The 22,494-nt window shown below is 42.2% G+C and overlaps 1 protein-coding gene across 1 annotated transcript in view; it reads left to right on the forward strand.

Annotated features, from left to right (window-relative positions):
- Nucleotides 1–678: 678 nt before the first annotated feature.
- Nucleotides 679–22,494, forward strand: part of LOC109895754 (voltage-dependent N-type calcium channel subunit alpha-1B) — a 139,378-nt gene continuing 117,562 nt past the window's right edge. Inside the window, exons 1-3 of the mRNA XM_031830253.1 lie at nucleotides 679–1,736; nucleotides 3,783–3,888; nucleotides 8,156–8,295. Coding sequence (XP_031686113.1) covers nucleotides 1,477–1,736; nucleotides 3,783–3,888; nucleotides 8,156–8,295 — 506 coding nt within the window. The 5' untranslated portion in view covers nucleotides 679–1,476. The remainder of the gene's footprint in view (nucleotides 1,737–3,782; nucleotides 3,889–8,155; nucleotides 8,296–22,494) is intronic.

The raw sequence follows: 22,494 nt of genomic DNA on the forward strand, positions 1-22,494 counted from the left end.
TAAAGTAATAAAGTACATTTTTCAAACATGATTTATTTCTCATATTTGTTGATGTGTATTCCAGTTTACAAGAAAGCTAGGGGTAGCAAATGCCAATTAATGATGGCCTACAGTAGCCTAGGATACTGTCTAGTTTTGTGTTATGTTATTTAACATGCCCAATTCTCTATTTTAACCATGAATAATATGTAGTACATGTTCTTCTAGCTATTGAACAGTTTTGACATCAGCGACGATGATAGAGATACAGGTAGGCTATTGGCTAGTATTGAATTTGATGCAACCCTCACCCCACCCATGCAGCTGTGTAGCACCACGCAAGACAATAAGCAGCTGTTCATTTTTGCATATTGAAAAATAACATTATACAAGGCAGATTTCAGCTCAGTCTTTAGCGTTTACCAAAGAATAAACATCAGTCATATTCTGCTGTAGCCTACCCCACCCGGTCATGATAACCCAAAACGCAGCAATACTTGAAAGGGAGGGAGGATTGCCAGAACCACATCTCAGGAGATTGCGGATGCTATTGAATGAAAGAAAATGAATAATGATACATTTTTGTTGTCCTTCGTGATTTCTACATTTGCATTGTTTGATGCGATTTATCAAGCAACTTCGGTGATTATTCTGCTCAGGGGGGTAAAAAAAAAACGAGAGAGAAGCTGCTTCCCTCTTTCTCCCTGGTGCTATGGATACAGAGACGATACAGGTGGAGCCTGGCGTCTTTTTAGTCACGTGTGCCGATTCATAAGGAGCAGTGGCTGGAGAAAGTGGTTATATTATACATTGCCTGAGAGCGATTTAGCGGAAGCAGAGGTGCCAACCTTGTGTTTTCTCGTTACACGGTGCCCGAATTAATAGGAAGATTATTGGAACGGATCATGTGAGGCACCTCGTTTTCATAAGGAACGTGGGATAAGGTAATACAAAAGAAAAACTTAAACGCGCAATGGCAAACCAATCGAGGAGGATAAACCAGAACCATGCATCTGTTTTATTTGGAGCTTAATTGTAAGTGAGCTATGCAGTCATAGCCCGCCTTATGGCATGCGTTATGCGAATGATGCGAATTGTTATTGCTCGACATTTGTACATGGTAAACTGGCTGTTTTTAAAGCTTAGCCCAGTGAAAAGGGATAGGCTATAGGCTACGTATATGTGGCCATTCAGCCAGAGGAAGACCCATGGACAAATATTTGACATGGAAATATAAACTTTCTCCTTCATGTTTCATATCATTTGAAAATCTTGACAATTGAAAGTATGGGAAGTAACAAGGCGGGGACCAGCCAACAGAATATCTGAAGAAAAATACAATCATTTTATTTTTGAATGTTTGTTGAATATTCTCTTGAACATTACACACACCGAAAGGAACTCGTGGCTGGAACAACTGTGTGTTGTGATGCTTTTTCTCTATCTTTTATCTAGTCTAAGTTTGGATTTTTTCAGTAAGATCTGTGCGATTGTAGAATGGCTCGATTCGAAGAGGAACTATCCAACCGGCGTGGAGGGGTCTGTCAAGCTGGCCCACCAAGGGGGGCAGGTCGGCCAGCAGGCCCCCCAAGCGGCCCTAGGGTGTACAAACAATCAATGGCCCAAAGAGCCAGGACAATGGCCATTTACAACCCCATCCCTGTCAAGCAGAGCTGTCTTACTGTCAACCGGTCTCTCTTCATCTTTAGTGAGGATTGTATCATACGGAAATATGCCAAAAAGATTACAGAATGGCCATATCCTTTGTTGCTTTAAACAACCTAGCCTATTTCTCGTACCATTACATTATTTTATTATAACATTATAGGCCTACTTGGGTTTTAATGGCTTGACGTTATTAAGCACAGGGGGCAAGGTTCCAGACTATAGGGCATGATTATCTAAGTTAATTTACTGTAGTCAATGAGAAGATATGGCATGGAGGACAACCAGTTGTTGACTGGACTTTGTAATACAGTATAACCACTCTCAGTAGGCCTGTATAGCCATATCCACTCTCTCAGACCCACTCCAATAGGTTATTGTAGGTGATATTGTTTCGTTTTTTGGCAGGATTCCTGTTTTCTCCAGCTTTTGGCATCCTCTCTCTGGTAGGCCTACATGCAGCTAAGTTGCCTACCAAGAACCTGTCAGATTGGTGTTTCTGATCTGTGGAATAAATCTGATCGGTGGCTACAGAACAATTAACATGAGGGCTGGAGGTGTATTTGTTTTCTCTTTTTCAACCCAAATGGCAGTGCAGTGAAAATCTTGTCAGCAGGATGATTTGATTGGTTTTGTAAAGCACCATAAATTATAGGTGAGGCCTATACTTATTTTACTTTCTACTTTACTAATGTATTTGATTCCGGTATATGGGCTAAGTAAACACGCTTGTGTGATAGTCTGCTCAGGGGACTATGCCACTGTTAGGCTACATATCAAATAACTGCTGTATCGATCCGTTTGTTTCTCAGACCAAGTCTCTCCTAGCAACGTTTCGGCACAAGCGCTCTCCAAGGTGCTGAATCTACCCATGTGCAAAATGCTGCTCATCAGTAGGCCTAAATGGCAAGCTAGCGGGAAGGCTGTCTAATAAACAGATACAATCTATTCTGTGTGCGTATCCCATCAAAACAATAAGCCATGAGAATAAATGGAAATGAGTTGTGCATTTAGCCTAGTTTACAAAACCAATTTGTTTATTTTAAGGCAAAATGTATCATTATTGTCGTTTATGTCCATAAAATGCTAGGTAGAAGTATATTGAAAAAAAAGATCCACCTGTTGATATGATATATTTTGTATAATTTACCAAATGAGGGATATCCTCTGTAGCTTGTGAAACCTGTGCATCAGTGGAGGCTGCTAACGGGAGGACGGCTCATAATAATGGTAGGAACGGGGCAAATGGAATGGCATCAAACACCTGGAAACCATGTGTTTGATGTATTTGATACCATTCCACTGATTGCCACAAACCTATTTGTGCTGTGCTTAGGCCTCCTAGAGAAACAGTCAACCCTGAAGCATATTTCATGAGGTTGGGTTAAGGAACCTGTGAGGTATTGCAATTCATTTACATTCATTTGTGTAGTCGCATCCATTACTTAACTCTGGTGCTGTGTAAACACTTCTCAACCTTTAGCTTACCTGTGCATTTCCAAGCCCCTTTCACAGTATTTTTCTCCCTTGAGTTAGATTCTAGGTTCATGGGAGCCATTGTAGCAAGAAAGTCCTGAGCTGCCCTAAGCCAGTGAATTATGTGTTTTTATCTGTTGATGTACTGTAGCCCATTGCCTGAGGTAAGACCCTAGTCCTCTGTGCACCACAGTCTCCAGAGGAGATAGCCTCCATAAACAACCATGCGATGACATGGACAGCAGCAACTGAAACATCATGTAAGTCAGCAACTGATAAATCACTCAGTTCCCTCAGTCATGTTTATCTAGAACCAAAAATGGTTCTTTAGCTGTTCCCATAGGATAACCCTTTAAAGAACGCCTTTTGGTTCCAGGTAGAACCCTTTTGTATTTCATGTAGAACCCTTTCCACAGAGGGGTTCCTTTTTTTCTAAAAGTGTAACTTCTTACTGCATGTGTGCTTTGCCATTAGGCTTCAGCTCTTGTATAATTTAGGTTAACCTACCTACTGTTGAGGAGCTTTTTAATATGGTAATTTTACTTCCTCTAGGTCCCATTCTTCTGTTTCTTCCTCTTCCTCATCTTCTTCTGTTAGAATGTATTTCAGATCTTAGGCACTGTATGCCTAACATTACACAGTATTTTTCTTAACTGTCTCACTCCATTTGAATACCTGATCCTGGCCACCATTATAGCCAACTGCATCGTCCTTGCCTTGGAGCAGCACCTACCAGCCGGCGACAAGACCCCCATGTCAGAGCGCTTGGTAAGTGACCATTGCATGGGTCATATGTGCCATACCAATATTATATCATATTTGATCATTGGTTAACTACACTCTTCTCTCCAAGTGAAAAATAGGTGTCAGTCATTATATTCTCACATACAGGAATAACATATATACAGTGGCCGGTGAAAGTTGCCTTACAACCTGGAATTAAAATAGATTTTTGGGGGGTTTGTATCATTTGATTTACACAACATGCCTACCACTTTGAAGATGCAAAATATTTTTGTGTGTGTAAAACAAACAAGAAATAAGACAAAAAAACTGAAAACTTGAGTGTGCATAACTATTCACCCCCCCCCCCCCCCCACAAAGAGAATACTTTGTAGAGCCACCTTTTGCAGCAATTGCAGCTGCAAGTCTCTTGGGGGTATTTCTCTATAAGCTTGTAACATCTAGCCACTGGGATTTTTGCCCATTATTCAAGGCAAAACTGCTCAAGCTCCTTCAAGTTGGATGGGTTCCGCTGATGTACAGCAATCTTTAAGTCATTCCACAGATTCTAAATTGGATTGAGGTCTGGGCTTTGAATAGGCCATTCCAAGACTTTTAAATGTTTCCCCTTAAACCACTCAAGTGTTGCTTTAGCAGTATACTTAGGGTCATTGTGCTACTGAATGTGAACCTCCGTCCCAATCTCAAATCTCTTGAAGACTGAAAAAGGTTTCTCTCAAGAATTTCCCTGTATTCAGCACCATCCATCATTCCTTCAATTCTGACCAGTTTCCCAGTCCCTGCCAATGAAAAACAAACCCACAACATGATGCTGCCACCACCATGCTTCACTGTGGGGATAGTGTTCTTGGGGTGATGAAAAGTGTTGGGTTTGCACCAGACATAGCTTTTTCCTTGATGGCCAAAAGCTGAATTTTAGTCTCATCTAACCAGAGTACCTTCTTCCATATGTTTGGGGAGTCTCTTACATGCCTTTTGGCGAACACCAAATGTGTTTGTTAATTTTCACTTTAAGCAATGGCTTCTCTACCATAAAGCCCAACTCTGTGGAGTGTACGGCTTAACTTCTTGCGTCGAGCAATCCCGTATCCGGGAGCGTAATCATAGCCTCAAGCTCAATACCATAACGCAATGTTAACGATTCATGAAAATCGCAAATGAAATGAAATAAATATATTGGCTCACAAGCTTAGCCTTTTGTTAACAACACTGTCATCTCAGATTGTCAAAATATGCTTTTCAACCATAGCTACACAAGCATTTGTGTAAGAGTATTGATAGCTAGCATTAAGCCTAGCATTAAGCAGGCAACATTTTCACAAAAACAAGAAAAGCTTTCAAATAAAATCATTTACCTTTGAAGAACTTCGGATGTTTTCAATGAGGAGACTCTCAGTTAGATAGCAAATGTTCAGTTTTTCCAAAAATATTATTTGTGTAGGAGAAATCGCTCCGTTTTGTTCATCACGTTTGGCTAAGAAAAAAAACGAAAATTCAGTCATTACAACGCCAAACTTTTTTCCAAATTAACTCCATAATATCGACAGAAACATGGCAAACGTTGTTTAGAATCAATCCTCAAGGTGTTTTTCACATATCTATTCGATGATAAATCATTCGTGGCAGTTTGGTTTCTCCTCTGAACCAAATGGAAAAATGCACGCAGCTGGAGATTACGCAATAATTTTGACGGAGGACACCAAGCGGGCACCTGGTAAATGTAGTCTCTTATGGTCAATCTTCCAATGATATGCCTACAAATACGTCACAATGCTGCAGACACCTTGGGGAAACGACAGAAAGTGTAGGCTCATTCCTGGCGCATTCACAGCCATATAAGGAGACATTGGAACACAACGCCTTCAAAATCTGGGCCATTTCCTGTTTGAAATTTCATCTTGGTTTCGCCTGTAGCATCAGTTCTGTGACACTCACAGATAATATATTTGCAGTTTTGGAAACGTCAGAGTGTTTTCTTTCCAAAGCTGTCAATTATATGCATAGTCGAGCATCTTTTCATGACAAAATATCTTGTTTAAAACGGGAACGTTTTTTTATCCCAAAATTAAAAGAGCGTCCCCTATATCGAAGAAGTTAAAGTGGTCCTATGGACAGATACTCCAATCTCCGCTGTGGAGATTTGCAGCTCCTTCAGGGTTATCTTTGGTCTTTGTGTTGCCTCTTTGATTAATGCCTGGTCTGTGAGTTTTGGTGGGCCGCCCTCTCTTGGCAGGTTTGTTGTGGTACTTTGTTGTGGTACTTTGTTGTGATATTTTTTATAACCCAACCCTGATCTGTACTTCTCCACAACTTTGTCCCTGATCTGTTTGGAGAGTTTCTTGGTCTTTATGGTGCCGCTTGCTTGGCGGTGCCCCTTGCTTAGTGGTGTTGCAGACTCTGGGACCTTTCAGAACAGGTGTATATCCTGTTCGGGCTAGGCATCCCGCTAGCAGGACAACTTCCGGTGAAACTGGAGGGTGTGCAATTCAAATAAATAATCCTACAAATGATGGTTATTAAACATTTAGGTACATACAAGTGTCTTATATCAGTTGAAAGCTTAAATTATTGTTAATAGAAGTCTACTGTATGATGTATAGTAGCCATTACAGCGAAAGCAGGCCACGCGATTGTTTGAGGACTGCGCCCCACATCAAAATATTTTTACACCGGAACAGGTTTTATAAATTCACAAACAGCGATTAAATATTCACTAACTTTTGGAAAATCATCCTCTGATTTGTCATCCAAAGGGTCCCAGCTATAACATGTAGTGTTGTTTTGTTAGATAAAATCCTTCTTTATATCCCAAAAAGTCTGTTTAGTTGGCGCCATCGATTTTAGTAATCCACTCGTTCAACATGCAGAAAAAGGAATTCGAAAATCTACCGCTAAACTTTCTTTCAACAAGTCAAAATACATTTCTATTTACTCCTCAGATACCCTAAAATGTAATCAAATCATAATATTTCTTACGGAAAGAAGTATGTTCAATTAGAAACTTTAGCAGGTGCCTTTTGTCTTCATTGTGTGCCCAAACACGAATTCCCAAGACTGTGTCCCTGTACTAAAACTCATATTTCTTATTTGTTTTGGAAGTTACAAGCCTGAAACCTTGCACATAGAATGCTGACACCCTGTGGAAGCCATAGGAATTGCATCCTGGGAGCTGGAATTCAGAATGCCCCTATACTTTCCATCGTAAGAGCTTGGTCTCTCAAAAAGATTCCGGTTGGTTTTCCTATGGATTCTCTCCTACCATATCTATTGTGTTATAGTCTCCTACATTATTTTAACATTTCTACAAACTTCCAAGTGTTTTCTTTCAAATGGTACCAATTATATGCATATCCTGGCTTCAGGGCCTGAGCAACAGGCAGTTTACTTTGGGCACGTCAGTCAGGCGGAAATTGAGAAAAAAGGAGCCCTAAGAAGATATCTACTAAGATCATGTGACAGATCATGTGACACTTAGATTGCACAAAGGTGGACTTTATTTAACTAATTATGTGACTTCTGAAGGTAATTAGTTGCACCAGATCTTATTTAGGGGCTTCATAGCAAAGGGGGTGAATACATATGCACACACCACTTTTCAGTTTTGATTTATTTTTTGTATTTTTTTTAAACAAGTTCTTTTTTAAATTTCACTTCACCAATTTGTGCTATTTTGACTTTGTCCATTACATGAAATCCAAATAAGAATCCATTTAAATTACAGGTCGTAATGCAAGAAAATAGGAAAAATGCCAAGGGGGGTGAATACTTTTGCAAGGCACTGTACAGTACTAGTATTACAGATTTGAATGACACAACCCATCAGCAGTTTTTTGGGGGGGAGGGGAGGGTTACCCATGCAGGCAGCTGGGGTTTCTCACCAGTTGTCCTCAGTCAGCTAACCAGTATCACACAGAGGTGACTTTGATCCCCCTGCTTACAGACACTTTAGGCTCCCTATTGAACTCTGTTGTTAAGTCTTGCCATTAAAAGGGTCAATGCTGTGAGCTCCTCCACCCAATCATATAGACTTAGCTGGTTGGGGCACGCTGGTTGTTTTAAGAATTAAATGTCACTCCCTTCAGGCAAAGTGCCTCACAGCTGCACCCACTAATTGATCCGCTCCCCCAGATAGACCAAGGCTCTGTCTGAAATATTGACGCGACTCACTCCATCGTGATATTAACCCATTACATTGCTTTTTAACTCACATTCAGCCCAAAAATCACATTATAAACTAATGATGATGGATATCAATGGTCACTTACATTCTCAGCCTCTCTTGTCTTAACAGGACGACACAGAGCCCTATTTTATTGGAATATTTTGTTTTGAAGCTGGCATTAAGATCATCGCCCTTGGCTTTGCATTTCACAAAGGCTCCTATCTCCGGAATGGCTGGAATGTAATGGACTTTGTGGTGGTGCTAACAGGGTGAGTACTGAGCTAATGGCTCATGCTAAATGTTCACACTGCTTTAAAATGACAGACCTGATCCTGAGTAGATTAATGAGAAAGCACAATGTTAATGTGTGTGGTGTGTGTGTTGTGTTGTGTATTTCATTTAACATTTTGTATGATCATGATGAATCGTGATGCACTGGAGACACTGGGAATGGCTGAAATTCCTTAGATCGATCATCCTCTTCTTTTAGACATAACTGTATATATGCATGAGAATGGTGCCGGTTTACAATCCCGTAACCAATTGTGCATGTTTTTTCACGTTATTTGTAACTTATTTTGTACATAATGTTTCTGCCACCGGGTCTTATGAGCAAAAAGAGCTTATAGATGTCAGTACAGCAAATACTCACCTCATACTGGAGGAATACTTCTTCATCAACGAGACGGACGGGAAGGATTTAATTCAGACGCCCAACAAGGCCCTCAACCCCGTCATTCGCAGGAGAAAGAGACGGAGGTATTGTGGACGAAGGTCTGGGTGCCTTGTAGGGATCCATCGCCAAGAGGGTAATCTACCTTTACCATCGGTCCTATTAGCCAACGAACAATCAAACGATAATAAAATAGACAAACTACGATCATGTATATCTTACCAACGGGACATTAAAAACTGTAATATCTTATGTTTCACTGAGTCGTGGCTGAACGACAACATGAATAACATACTTAGGCAGGATAGAACAGCGGCCTCTGGTAAGACAAGGGGTGACGGTCTATGTATATTTGTAAACAACAGCTGGTGCACGAAATCTAAGGGAGTCTCAAGGTTTTGCTCGCCTGAGGTAGAGTATCTTATCATAAGCTGTAGAACACACAATTCACCAAGAGAGTTTTCATCTTTATTTTTGGTAGCTGTCCTATATACCACCACAAACCGATGCTGACACTAAGACTGCACTCAATGAGCTGTATATGGCCATAAGCAAACAGGAAAACTCTCATCCAGAGGCGGCGCTCCTAGTGGCCGGGGACTTTAATGCAGGGAAACTCAAATCCGCTTGAACTAATTTCTACCAGCATGTTAAATGTGCAACCAGAGGAAAATAAACTCTAGACCACCTTTACTCCACACACAGAGACCTGTACAAAGCTCTCCCTAGCCCTCCATTTGGGAAAATCTGACCATAATTCTATCCTCCTGATTCCTGCATACAAGCAAAAATTAAAGCAGGAAGCACCAGTGACTAGATCAATAAGAAAGTGGTCAGATGAAGCAGATGCTAAGCTACAGGACTGTTTTGTTAGCTCAGACTGGAATATGTTCCCGGATTCTTCCGATGGCATTGAAAAGTACACCACATCATTCACTGGCTTCATCAATAAGTGCATTGATGATGTCATCCCCACAGTGACTGTACTTGCATACCCAAACCAGAAGCCATGGATTACAGGCAACATCCACACTGAGCTAAAGGGTAGAGCTGCCGATTACAAGGAGTGGGACTCTAACCCGGAAGTTTATAAGAAATCCCCTCAGACGAACCATCAGACAGGCAAAGCGTCAATACAGGACTAAGATTGAATCGTACTACACCAGCTCCGATGCTCGTCGGATGTGGCAGGGCTTGCAAACTATTACAGACTACAAAGAGAAACACAGCCGAGAGTTGCCCAGTGACACGAGCCTACCAGATGAGCTAAATTACTTCAATGCTTGCTTCGAGGCAAGTAACACTGAAACATGCATGAGAGCATCAGCTGTTCCGCATGACTGTGTGATCACGCTCTCCATAGCTGATGTGAGTTTACATACACTAAGTTGACTGTGCCTTTAAACAGCTTGGAAAATTCCAGAAAATAATGTAATGGCTTTAGAAGCTTCTGATAGGCTAATTGACATCATTTGAATCAATTGGAGGTGTACCTGTGGATGTATTTCAAGGCCTACCTTCAAACCCAGGGCCTCTTTGCTTGACATCATGGGAAAATCAAAATAAATCAGAAATAGGAGACCTCCACAATTCTGGTTCATCCTTGGCATTAATTTCCAAATGCCTGAAGGTATCACATTCATCTGTACAAACAATAGTACGCAAGTATAAACACCAAGGGACCATGCAGCTGTCATACCGCTCACGTACTTTGGTGCGAAAAGTGCAAATCATTCCCAGAACAACAGCAAAGGACCTTGTGAGGATGCTGGAGGAAACAGGTACAAAAGTATCTATGTCCACAGTAAAACGAGTCCTATATTGACATAACTTGAAAGGCCGCTCAGCAAGGAAGAAGCCACTGCTCCAAAACTGCTATTAAAAAGCCAGACTACGGTTTGCAACTGCACATGGGGACAAAGATCCTACTTTTTGGGGAAATGTCCTTTGGTCTGATGACACAAAAATACAACTGTTTGGCCATAATGACCATCGTAATGTTTGGAGGAAAAAGGGGGAGGTTTACAAGCCGAAGAACACCATCCCATATGTGAAGCACGGGGGTGGCAGCATCATGTTGTGGGGGTGCTTTACAGCAGGAGGGACTGGTGCACTTCACAAAATAGATGGCATCTTGAGGAATTATAATTATGAGGATATATTGAAGCAACATCTCTAGACATCAGTCAGGAAGTTAAAACTTGGTCGCAAATGGGTCTTCCAAATGAACAATGACTCCAAGCATACTTCCAAAGTTGTGGCAAAATGGCTTAAGGACAACAAAGTCAAGGTATTGGAGTGGCCATCAAAGCCCTGACAACAATCCTATAGAAAATTTGTGGGCAGAACTGAAAAAGCGTGTGCAGGCAAGGAGGCCTACAAACTTGACTCAGTTACACCAGCTCTGTCAGGAGGAATGGGCCAAAATTCGCCCAATTTATGTGGGAAGCTTGTGGAAGGCTACCCGAAACATTTGACCCAAGTTAAACAATTTAAAGGCAATGCTACCAAATACTAATTGAAACTTCTGACCCACTGGGAATGTGATGAAAGAAAAAGAAGCTGAAATAAATCCTTCTCTCTACTATTATTATGACATGTCACATTCTTAAAATAAAGTGGTGATCCTAACTGACCTTAGACAGGGAACTTTTTACTAGGATTAAATTTCAGGAATTGTGAAAAACTGAGTTTAAATGTATTTGGCTAAGGTGTATGTACACTTCCGACATCAACTGTATGTGAGAATGCTATTCATTGACTACAGCTCAGCGTGCAACACAATAGTGCCCTCAAAGCTCATCACTAATCTAAGGACCCTGGGACTAAAGACCTCCCTCTGCAACTGGATCCTGAAATTCCAGAAAATAATGTCATGGCTTTAGAAGCTTCTGATAGGCTAATTGACATCATTTGAGTCAATTGGTGGTGTATTTGTGGATGTATTTCAAGGCCTAGGTAACAACACATCCGCCACGCTGATCCTCAACACAGAGGCCCCTCAGAGGTGTGATTTCAGTCTCCTCCTGTACTCTCTGTTCACTTATGACTGTATTTCAAGGCACGACGCCAACACCATCATCAAGTTTGTCGATGACACAACAACGATGAGATTGACCTCCTCCCTGTAGGCTGAGACAACAACCTCTCCCTCAACGTGATCAAGACAAAGGAGATGATTGTGGACTACAGGAAAAAGATGACAGAGCACGCCTCCATTCTCATCGACGGGGCTGCAGTGGCGCAGGTTGAGAGCTTCAAGTGCCTTGGTGTCCACATCACATCAAAAGGTTTTACATTTGCACCATCGAGAGCATCACTGCCTGGTATGGCAACTGCTCGTCCTCCGACCGCGTATGGCCCTGTACATCACTGGGGCCAAGCTTCCTGCCTTTTTGGACCTCTATACCAGGCGGTGTCAGTGGAATTGTCAAAGACTCCAGCCACCCTAGTCATAGACTGTCCCCTCTGCTACCGCACGGCAAGTGGTACCGGAGCGCCGCGTCTAGGTCCCAAAGGCTTCTTAACAGCTTCTACCCCTAAGCCATAAGACCCCTGAACAGCTAATCAAAGGGCTACCCAGACCCCTCTTTTACGCTGCTGATACTCTCTGTTTATTATCTAAGCATAGTCACTTTAACTCTACCTACATGTACATATTTTCTCGACTAACGTGCCCCCGCACATTGACTCTGTACCTGTACCCCCTGTATATAGCCTTGTTATTGTTATTTTACTGCTGCAGTTTAATTATTTGTTACTTCTATTACCACTTTCTTTCTTAACTTCTTATAGCATTGTTGGTTAAGGGCTTGTAAGTAAGCATTTCACTGTTGTATTTGGCGCATGTGACAAATAACATTTGATTTGATTTGCAGCGGTAAAACAACTATTGTTTGGAATAGTTATTCAGGGCAACATTACAGGATGCTATGGTAAACTTTACCATAGAAAGGCAGTATATTTGCAAAATAAGAAGAGGGCCACAAAAGTAGAAGCGCTTGCACTGAGAGAGGAGCTTGCGTATTGGAGCTAGAATATCAGTGAGGCAATAGGAGTGGAACTATGGGTGGGAGAGGAGCATGAGGTAACTACTGTAGGCTTTCAGTGAGGGACCATGAGGGAAAAGATGAAGGGGACGAGGAGAGAGTGGAGGAGGGGTAATGATGAGGATGCTGTTACGCTGGAGAGAGAGTCCTCGGGGAGTTGCTCGCATCACCAGGGAGTGTCCTGGCTTGCTGTACCTATTGACTCTGACATTTATTTGGCCCATCTATTGGGGCTTACATCAGCTTTGATACCTAATTGCAATAAACCAATTCTCTGGAAGCTCTACTCCACCCACTTGGAAGTCAATCTCAGTGTTCCAACCTTTTGTTCTTGCTCAGGGAACCAACCAGGGGCAATGAAATACGACCAATTCCTGGAACTGGTCTTGTTTCAGAGTAACCGTCACACAAAGCCGTGTGTGTGAGAGAGAGCTGTAAAGACAAAGGCAGCAAGCGGTCTGTCTGTCAATACAGTGTGTTAGGGAAAGGTTAGGGCTATTGACAGCTTGTCACAGCCTCTACATGGACCTGTCACCATCACTGAACACACAGGGCATCATTCTGCTCTCCTTCCATATTCACTGCCACTACTTGTGGATAGGGCTGCATGGGGAGGAAGGAGGGGAGGCAGGGCTGATTGAAATTGGGGCAGAGCAGCCTGACATGATAACCATAACTGAAGGGCTGTGGTGGATGAGAGCCTTTACACGAGCAGTCTGGCCCTGTTATCAGTGCCATGCTACAGTTAGTGATTGATCCATGGTGTCAGTCTCTGACAGCTATTGGATCACCATGTGCTGCATGCACATCAAAGCGCTGTATGCTATCCCTATGGCTGTAACTACAGGGTGTGCCTAGCAGGAAACCAATCGCCATAGTAATTACCATTGCTGCCTCACTGATTATTAATGAAACCCATTCTTACCATTCCCTGTGATATGAGTACTTGAAGCAGGTATAAAGTCAATACCAAAGATGCCATACATTTCAGATCAGCTACAGCTACCGTATAAGTAAAAGCAGTGATTGTGTACCATAACGATAGTTGTGAATTGTCTATTTTTAACAGTATTGTGTACAAATAGTGTTCCGTTAATGGTGATGAATGTATTAAGAAGATGAAGATCTTGCACACGTTTGGCCCCAGGACACGCGAGGGCCATGTTTCATGTGCTGGTGCTGATGGTAATCAGATGTGGGGGTCTGTGAATGAAAAGGCTTGTATTGAGCTCCCACAGGCAGGGCCAGCCCTGTAAATCAAATCAACTCAAATGTTCCAATAAGATGTTGGGTGTTGCTAATAAGTGCTTACAGTAGGGTCCGGAATTATTGGGTCCCTTAATGGAAAAATTATATTATTTTATACTAATACAATTGCTCAGAGAAGATTTATTAGTATTTTTTTTTTTTGACAAGATAGGGGTCAAAATGATTGGATCTCCAGTTTTCAATACTCCAGCACCCTCCTCTTGCAAGGATAATGGCACAGAGCCTTTTTCTAAAATGTTTTATGAGATTGGAGAACGCTTGGGGAGGCATCTTAAGACCATTCCTCTATACAGAATCTTTCCAGATCCTTGATATCCTTTGTCTGCACTCTTCAATTCAAACCACAGGTTTTCAATTGGGTTCAACTGCGGAGTCTGAGATCTGATTTTGTGGTCAATTAACCATTTCTTTGTGGATTTTGATGTGTGCTTGGGGTTATTGTCTTGCTGGAAAATGTACTTTTGTATTTGAACCGTTATTACGGTGACTGTGGTCATTTGGCTGGCCAATTACCATCATCCAAAATTCCACGACTGTCACAGCCCTACTGTTCACTTCTGCCAGCAAGATATCAGTAGTCACGCTCAAATGTCCACTTCAAGTTATTCAGACTGCTTACCCACTGTCTCCAAATGTTGTGTACAGTGCAGTACTATACACTACTAGTCAAACACTTCTACACTCAAGACCTAGACATGAAAAGTGACATTTAAAAATGTCTCAAAAAGTTTTTATAATAGTCATTATACAACTACAGCCATGATAGACTGGTTCATAAAGCCTCCCAACGCATCCCAATGGTACGTCACATTTCACAGAGATTGATTCAATCCAATGACTTCGACCAGTATTGACAAGTAAAGGTCCATTGAGGATCCAACAGCAACGTAATATACTCCCCAAGGTCTTTAAACCGAGCAGGATAGAGAAACCAGGAGATTGGTTCAGGAAGTGCAACCGCTGCAACAAAAATCAATTTCTTTGGCAGGAAAATAGAACAGCCCACAATGCAAGACTGTAGAACAGCAACAAAATAACTTAGGCAACTTGAACACAATGATAGCTTAGTACTAAATAGCAAAGGATGGAGCGATGCCACTGTGACTCTCCTCATTTAACAAGTCCGCTGGTAATGTGCCTTGTACAATGCGGCAGATGTTTTTTAATTTTATTTACATTTTTAATCATATTGTGAAACAAAAGAGGAATCAACCAACCACCTCCATTTCCCATCAGATGGTGACGATAGTTTTTGTTGTTGTTGAGAGAAACCTTATCTTGATTCTGCTGTTTGTTAGGACTCGAGACAGCTCGTTGCAGCTAATTGATTGGGAGAATGCTGGGCAGACAGGCGGAGTTGCAACATCAACAACATTCTGCAATCCAACTAACACCAGCACTAACCTCCAACACACTCCATCAGCTGGGCTGGGAGCACTCTGCTTCAACACTTCTCCTCCGCTCCTGACTGCATGTGCTGCCATAGGAATAGAATGAATAGATTGGGCGTCCCCATTCAAGTCAATGATGGCATAGTGGTTGGACTGGTAGCCATTGCAATTGTACCCATAGGAGCAAAACAGGAAGTAAAATATGTGCTAAAATATGTGCTGTGATTTGTTGATTCAACTCAAATGACTTTACAAAAAATACATTCCATTGCATGAGTTACATCAGTTAGCATCATTTGGATGAACCTTCTACATGACCAAATACCAGGCAGCCATTGCAAGTGCACCCATGATGTCACGCCCTGACCGTAGAGATCTTTTTATTCTCTATGTTTGGTTGGTCAGGGTGTGACTCGGGTGGGAAACTCTATGTTCTGTGTTTCTATGTTTTGGCCGGGTATGGTTCTCAATCAGGGACAGCTGTCTATTGTTGTCTCTGATTGGGAATCATACTTAGGCAGCCTTTTTTTCCCTTTTGTATTTGTGGGTAGTTGTCTTCGTTTGATGCAGGTATAGCCTAACGGAGCGTCACGGTCGTGTTTGTTGTTTATTGTTTTGTTGGCGACATTTAAAGAGAAAATGTACGCTCACCACGTTGCAACTTGGTCCAGTCATTGTCAAGACAGCGGTCGTGACACATGAGTTGACCAGTCAAATTGCCAGGATAAGAGGTTGCAAGTCTGTTTTTATGACGGTTATTTTATTTCCATGATGGTTGTTATCCATAACTGTCGGTTACAGTAATTGTGCCAGCCCTAGTGAAAAGTGATGACTGAGGTTGTAGAGAGAGAAAGAGAGGAGCAGCAGTGAACTATAGAGCTGAGGGATGTGGGGTATGTAGAGGGAGAGAGGGAATGGAACAGTGAGCAGTAGAGCTGAAGGATGTGGGGTCTGTAGAGAGAGAGAGGGAATGGAACAGTGAGCAGTAGAGCTGAAGGATGTGGGGTCTGTAGAGAGAGAGAGGGAATGGAACAGTGAGCAGTAGAGCTGAAGGATGTGGGGTCTGTAGAGAGAGAGAGGGAAGGGAGTAGTGAGCAGTAGAGCTGAGGGATGTGGGCTCTCCAGTGAGCTGTGAAGGTCTTAATCAACCTCAGCTCTTCTCCACCACCATCATCCCTTCTGCCATGATGCCCTCTGATGCTCTCAATCATTAATGCCTTAAATTTATGTCCCCATTTTCCTTATTTAGAACACTGCTTCTTCTTCTATTGTTGTGTCAGTGTAAGCTCGGACATATTGTTTGATGGATTCACCACTGGACTGTGCTGAGTGTGCTCCTCAGAATTGTCTTCAATGGACACGGTCTGTTTTTTGAGAAGAGGGACTTTCCTGTTTCCCAATGTACCTTATTCTGTGTGTTCCCTATTATTGGTTGGTTGATGTCGATTCATGCATTTTAAAGCATGTGTTTTGACAGTGAAAAATGTGCTTATTTTTACCGGTATACCCTGGTAGCCTTGTGTACAGTCAGAACCTTGCAGGAATATTGCTATGTGATAAACAGAGGTGTGTTTGCTGTGTAAATGCTATGTAATTATCAAGGGAGCTTCACCCTCTACCGTCTCCCTCCTCCAGTACTTCACACTCCCCAACAGTACCAGTAGTAGTAACAACCGATTCACTTCTAGATGTGTGATACATCATGTAAGGGTTTTGACACATTGTGACGTTGTGCTGAGAATCGAGCAATATCATAAAGATGGGATAGGAGATGGGGTCATTCTGTGGTTGGAGCTAATGCAGAAGAGGGCCAGATATTCATCAAATGAGCGGTGGGATTGTACTGTGAGAATGTGTTCTAATCAGCAAGCCACTCTCCCAAAGAACAGCAATGGAACAAACAGCTGAATTATTAATCGTGTTTCCCTGTGTGGAGGAATCAGCCTAGTTAGTTGGAGTGTGCTTTTTTTATCCACTGTGAAAAGGTTAAGCACATGTTTTATATACCTATGAATATTACAGAAAATATTATCAAGTTATGTCAAAAGGCTGTAAAGAAGTTCTAAGCGGTGGAAATAATTTTCTAGATTTGGGAGTAAGTAGCGCAGATGTAGATTTTAGATATACCATCTTAGTTACCATCTTTAGCACTTCTGCAATAGATGACTGACTGGCTCAGTGAAGTTTGAAAACGGTTGTTGCGTCTTAACCAGTGGCGTGTAATCATTACCAAGAAAAAAAGGAGAAAAAATATATAAAATAACGTATATTTAATCTCTCTATGTTTCATCATTTTCCTTCAATTCGCAAGAGGTTGAATGCATCTCACCGGAAAAGGAATCCGAGCGAGCGAAACAGCACCCCTCTGTCTCTGTATGTGTAGGCCATCTACCTGATGCTGTCTGTTCAAAAATAATATGACATTGTTGCAGCCCGTAGTATTGGATGCAATGGAAGCCAGCAATCATTTGGCCTCCCTTGATAAAAGAAGTAAAAAATAGTAGCCAGTCAGCGTTGAGCTTAACTGTGAACAGCTCTGACGCATCCCAAAAAAGTGTAAAGGGGAGCCAGCCACGTCACTCCAATCACATTAGATTAAGAGCAATACATTGTTAACAGAAACAACTTGAATTGTTGCATCTCGTTGTGTTGTTGTCCTCCGGTGGCTAGCTAGCTAGCTAGCTAAAATTGTCCCTTTCCTTAATTAGCCATGGATGGAGATATGGATTTTAACTTGTGTTTTTATTAATTCTCTGTACTGGCCAATGATTATAAAGGGGATTCTGATCCAACCATAAATTCATACATTTTGCCCCTGGCCTGAGAGGATGGAGGTTCAATATGTAGCTAGATGTAGAAGTCTAATGTTAACTAGCTAACATTGCCCATGAAAGGAAGTTAGGCTAGCCTGCAAGCATTTTAGCCAGCTAGCCTAGGATGACAAAAACTAAAATCGTGTACTGAATGAGAGTGATTTGTTTCGTCAACATGGAAGAGAGGAGGATGGCATTGGCGTTTCTCTACAAGTAGAGTCAACCAAATTATTATTTTTTCTTTCTTCTACTTGCACGAACACACACACACACACACATAAATCAGAACCATGGGCAGCCACATCATATTTAGCTTCCTTTGATTGGACAATTTTTTTTGTTGGTATCTTTTAGTTGTCACGGTATTAGACTAAGCATGGGTGCTGGAATAGTGGAGGCAGCTCCTGTTTTCTTTGCGACTTTCGGTAACTCTCTGCGGTCGTAAATCAATAGTCGTTTAGTAGTCCGAAAATGTCGGAAACATTACTTGCTTGACCATGCTGTAGGTCATGTAGCGATTTTTTACATGCAATATGCTTTGTGGACTTCACCAGACAGCGGTTGCCACTGTGTCCTCTTGTTGTCTCGGCCTTTAGCCCCACTGTATGTACAGTATTACAGTGGCAAGGGATATTAACTAACAGGTTATAGAGCAAACAACGCAATTATCACAACACAGGTTGTAATATGGCTTTTTTTTCTGGCTTGGCTTCCCCGGTGATTTTACCCACACACCACTACGGGTCTTAAGTGCTCCTGACCCGCCTTTCTCAGAGCCACTTTGCTCTCGTCCTCAGCTCAACTCAGCTCAATTTGAAGGTGTGATGATGAGGCTCTTAACTCAATTTTGTTCTGCTGGCTGCACTGGTGGCATTACCATCCTGTGACTGCTAATGGTAGAGATGAGATAAGATGGGGGGAGGAGGAGGAGGCTGTCATTGCTTTGTGCATAGTAGTGGTGAAGGACCTGGTTGAGATGGAGTGCTTGACTGGCAGGCAGCTTTGTTCCGCACATGACGTTAGGTACCATTTATTGAAATGGTTGTTATTTCAGGAAAACAAGCTATTACTCACCAATGTCAATTGTGCAATGACCCCATGGGCTATGTGAGATTGGCTGTGTTATCATGCACTCTCCCCTTGAATACTGAAATCAGGTAGAGGCACTGTCACTCTTGCCTCCCGTGCTGTACTACAGGTGGGAATCATTCCCCATGGGCAGAATGCAAAACAACTCTATTTGTTTTCTCAATAGAGATGCATTTTTTGTCCTTTATTTAGTCAGGGAAGTCACATTGAGATTGGCGTCTCTTTTACAAGTGAGCCCAGGAGTGGATTATTTATACACGTGATTAACAGATGTAGGATCATAAGTTTTGTTGCTGAAAAATTTCCTGCTCAGCAGGAATGCAAACATGTATTGTATTTGAGTTTTAAAAAGGCTTCTAAAGTTTGCAGTTTGTACTTAGAAATTTCAGACTTGATTTTCCCTAACAAACATCTACAAAAAATGTCCATTAATTATAATCCACATTTCCTGTTGCTGCAGGATTATTTTTCTGCTGTAGCAAACTGGTTCAATTTAAGATCCTACATCTGTAGGCTCCATTTTGGTGTAATAAGAAAGGTTAAGAAATTAAACAGTTTCATTTTCATTGTAATACTCCTATGCATATTAGAAATATCCCTTTACTGCTGTCATATTCCCTTCTCAGCACAAAATACAGGATTTAGCTTCTCCTTTAAATAGGTTTGAATTTACGAAGGCCTCAAATAAAGATTATCAGCACTTTTCTTGTCTTTTCACTTTTCTAGTGGTATTCGAGTTGTCAGTGTGTTGTTAACATCATGAAGGATCTATTTTATTGCTTTATTTCTACATAGTCTGCTCTTCTACGATTTGAACAACGATAATGTTTCATTGCAACGACTTTGGAATTGCATGGAACTGAGCTTGATCTATATAATTCATTCCTACGGAAGGCAAGAGAACCTGAACTAAGCATTTTGTGATGAAGACCTATGAGCAGGAATATAATCATGGCATAGCAGCATTTCCTTCAGTACGGATGGCTGAGGAGTGTTCTGTCTTAACCATGGCTTAATATAATACATGTCTTCTACTGGACTGACAAATTACGACATTTTCTATATTATGTTAAGGTACGGTTGACTATCCCCCAGATCAATTGGGCTTGCAGTTACTTCAGGGTCCTTGCACAATTCTTCGGAAGCAACATTTATATCTGGGAGTCCCAGTCTTTCCTGACGAGTGAGCCTTGATGCAGTCTTCCAAAGAATCCACCACGCATGGCATGATCAGCATAGTCGCTGGGGTGGAAAGAAAACCAGCTATCTTACTTAATTCATTCAGCCTTCTACAACAGAGCCATGCTCCACTGTCTACTGAGTACTGTGTGTTGGTTTCATCCAGTATTTATTGGAGTGGCATGACATACTGTATTTCAGAGAAAGCTGGTGGCATGTGGGCCAGCTGGCTGAGGCTGTCCTGCTGAGTGGAGCTCCCATGGGACCCGTGCTACTGCCACCTCTCAGCTGTACTCTGTGTCTGATGGAACGGAGCCGTCCTCTATGTGTGTTAGTGTGTGTGTGTGTGTGTGTGTGTGTGTGTGTGTGTGTGTGTGTGTGTGTGTGTGTGTGTGTGTGTGTGTGTGTGTGCGTGCGTGCGGGCGGGATGGGTGTCTTCACAGGTAAACGTACCTGTAGATATCTTAGTCTGGTTTCTGAAGCAGCATGGATAGTAATGAACATGATGACAATGAGAGCCGAATAGGTAAAGTCCCTATATTACATGATCTGTGCTCTCTTGACCTTCTTTTTTTTAAACAATCATGTTCTTTCGATTTTATGACTGAGCCCTTGAATTTATACTCTTAGCAAAATTGTGTAGAGGGCCTGTGTTTGTGTGTGTCCGTCAGGGTGTTTTATTGGCCGAATAATAGGAGTTGATGTCTCTCCTCCCCTCACACCCCTCATTTAGATCAGACAGACCAAAGGCAGACAGAGGGAGCAGCCTTATACCCGGAAGTGAGGCGGACCCATCCAGGAAGTCATTATGCATTAACGCTATTAACAAGTTGGGTTGGAAAAGAGACCATTTTATAATTGACTTTGTCTGGGATCTGACAGCCAAGTGTGACCACCATTATTCATGTTTCTGTTTGGTCTTTTAAATGTTTCACAGAAACACATCAGTAACCACCTGACCAGTGAGGACTCTAATACATTCTGATTAGGAGTTGGGACACTCAGGTCCTGAGCATTTCCAGACAGGCTTTTCATTACCCAACACGAATTACTGGCCACTGGACAAGAATAGCTGTTTTTTTTTGGTCACTTTCACTTCTTCAAATGTCACAGGAAATGGAAGAAGTTGAATCAGAGATGAGAGTGAGAGGGGGGTGCTGTAATGGAGAGGGCTCCTGGACTCTCACTCAGACAGGGACAGAGGATCGATGTCTGGGGGATGGGGGTGTCTCTCTGGCTGGCTGGCTCTCCCTCCTTGGGGAAGGTGATTGATCTAAAAGCTTTTTGTTGTCAGGGAGTGGTGGAGTGGTGGAGTGGTGGGACCCTGTGTATGTGTGCGTGTCTGTGTGTGTGCATGCGTGCGTGTGCGGTGCTGACATGCTTTCGTGCATGTGGTGTGTGTGTGTGTGTGTCGTCAAGGAGTGGTGTGAGCCACTGCCTGTCTCAGAGACTGACTGGAGTGTCCCTCCACTGGCCTCCTTGCTATGATCATTTCTTAGCGAGTGACAAGCACAAGACCTGCTGGGAAAAGCAGCTTGTCCAGTCACACTGCAGATGCGTTTTCACCAGATGCCCCGCTCCCTTATGGAAACGATGATGAACTGTTGTAGATGGTCTAAGTTTGACCTGTTTATCTAGGTTAGCCCTCTGTCTACCTGCCAGATACTAATGACTGCAGTTTTATTGAGCAGAGCTGTCAGTATGTTAAGCTGATATCCATTACATGAGTCCTGGATTTGGCCCCAACGTCATTGATCTGCACTTACTGTCCATCACACAGATGGCCTGAGTTGCATGCTATACTGGTACTACAGTGTAGTGAAGGCCCAGACATTACTGTGCTGTGATATGCAGAACTGTGTGGCGATTTGATTTGAAACATGGCTGATATCATAAAACTGATTAGCGTTTTTACAGTTGTTAAAACAAATAGTTTTGTGATGTCAAATTTGAAGAATATTGCGTTAAGAGGAGTGTATGGTTGGTTCCAGGCTGCCAGGCTAAC

Source organism: Oncorhynchus kisutch, linkage group LG8 (assembly GCF_002021735.2).
Source record: "Oncorhynchus kisutch isolate 150728-3 linkage group LG8, Okis_V2, whole genome shotgun sequence".
NCBI classification, from domain to species: Eukaryota; Metazoa; Chordata; class Actinopteri; order Salmoniformes; family Salmonidae; genus Oncorhynchus; species Oncorhynchus kisutch.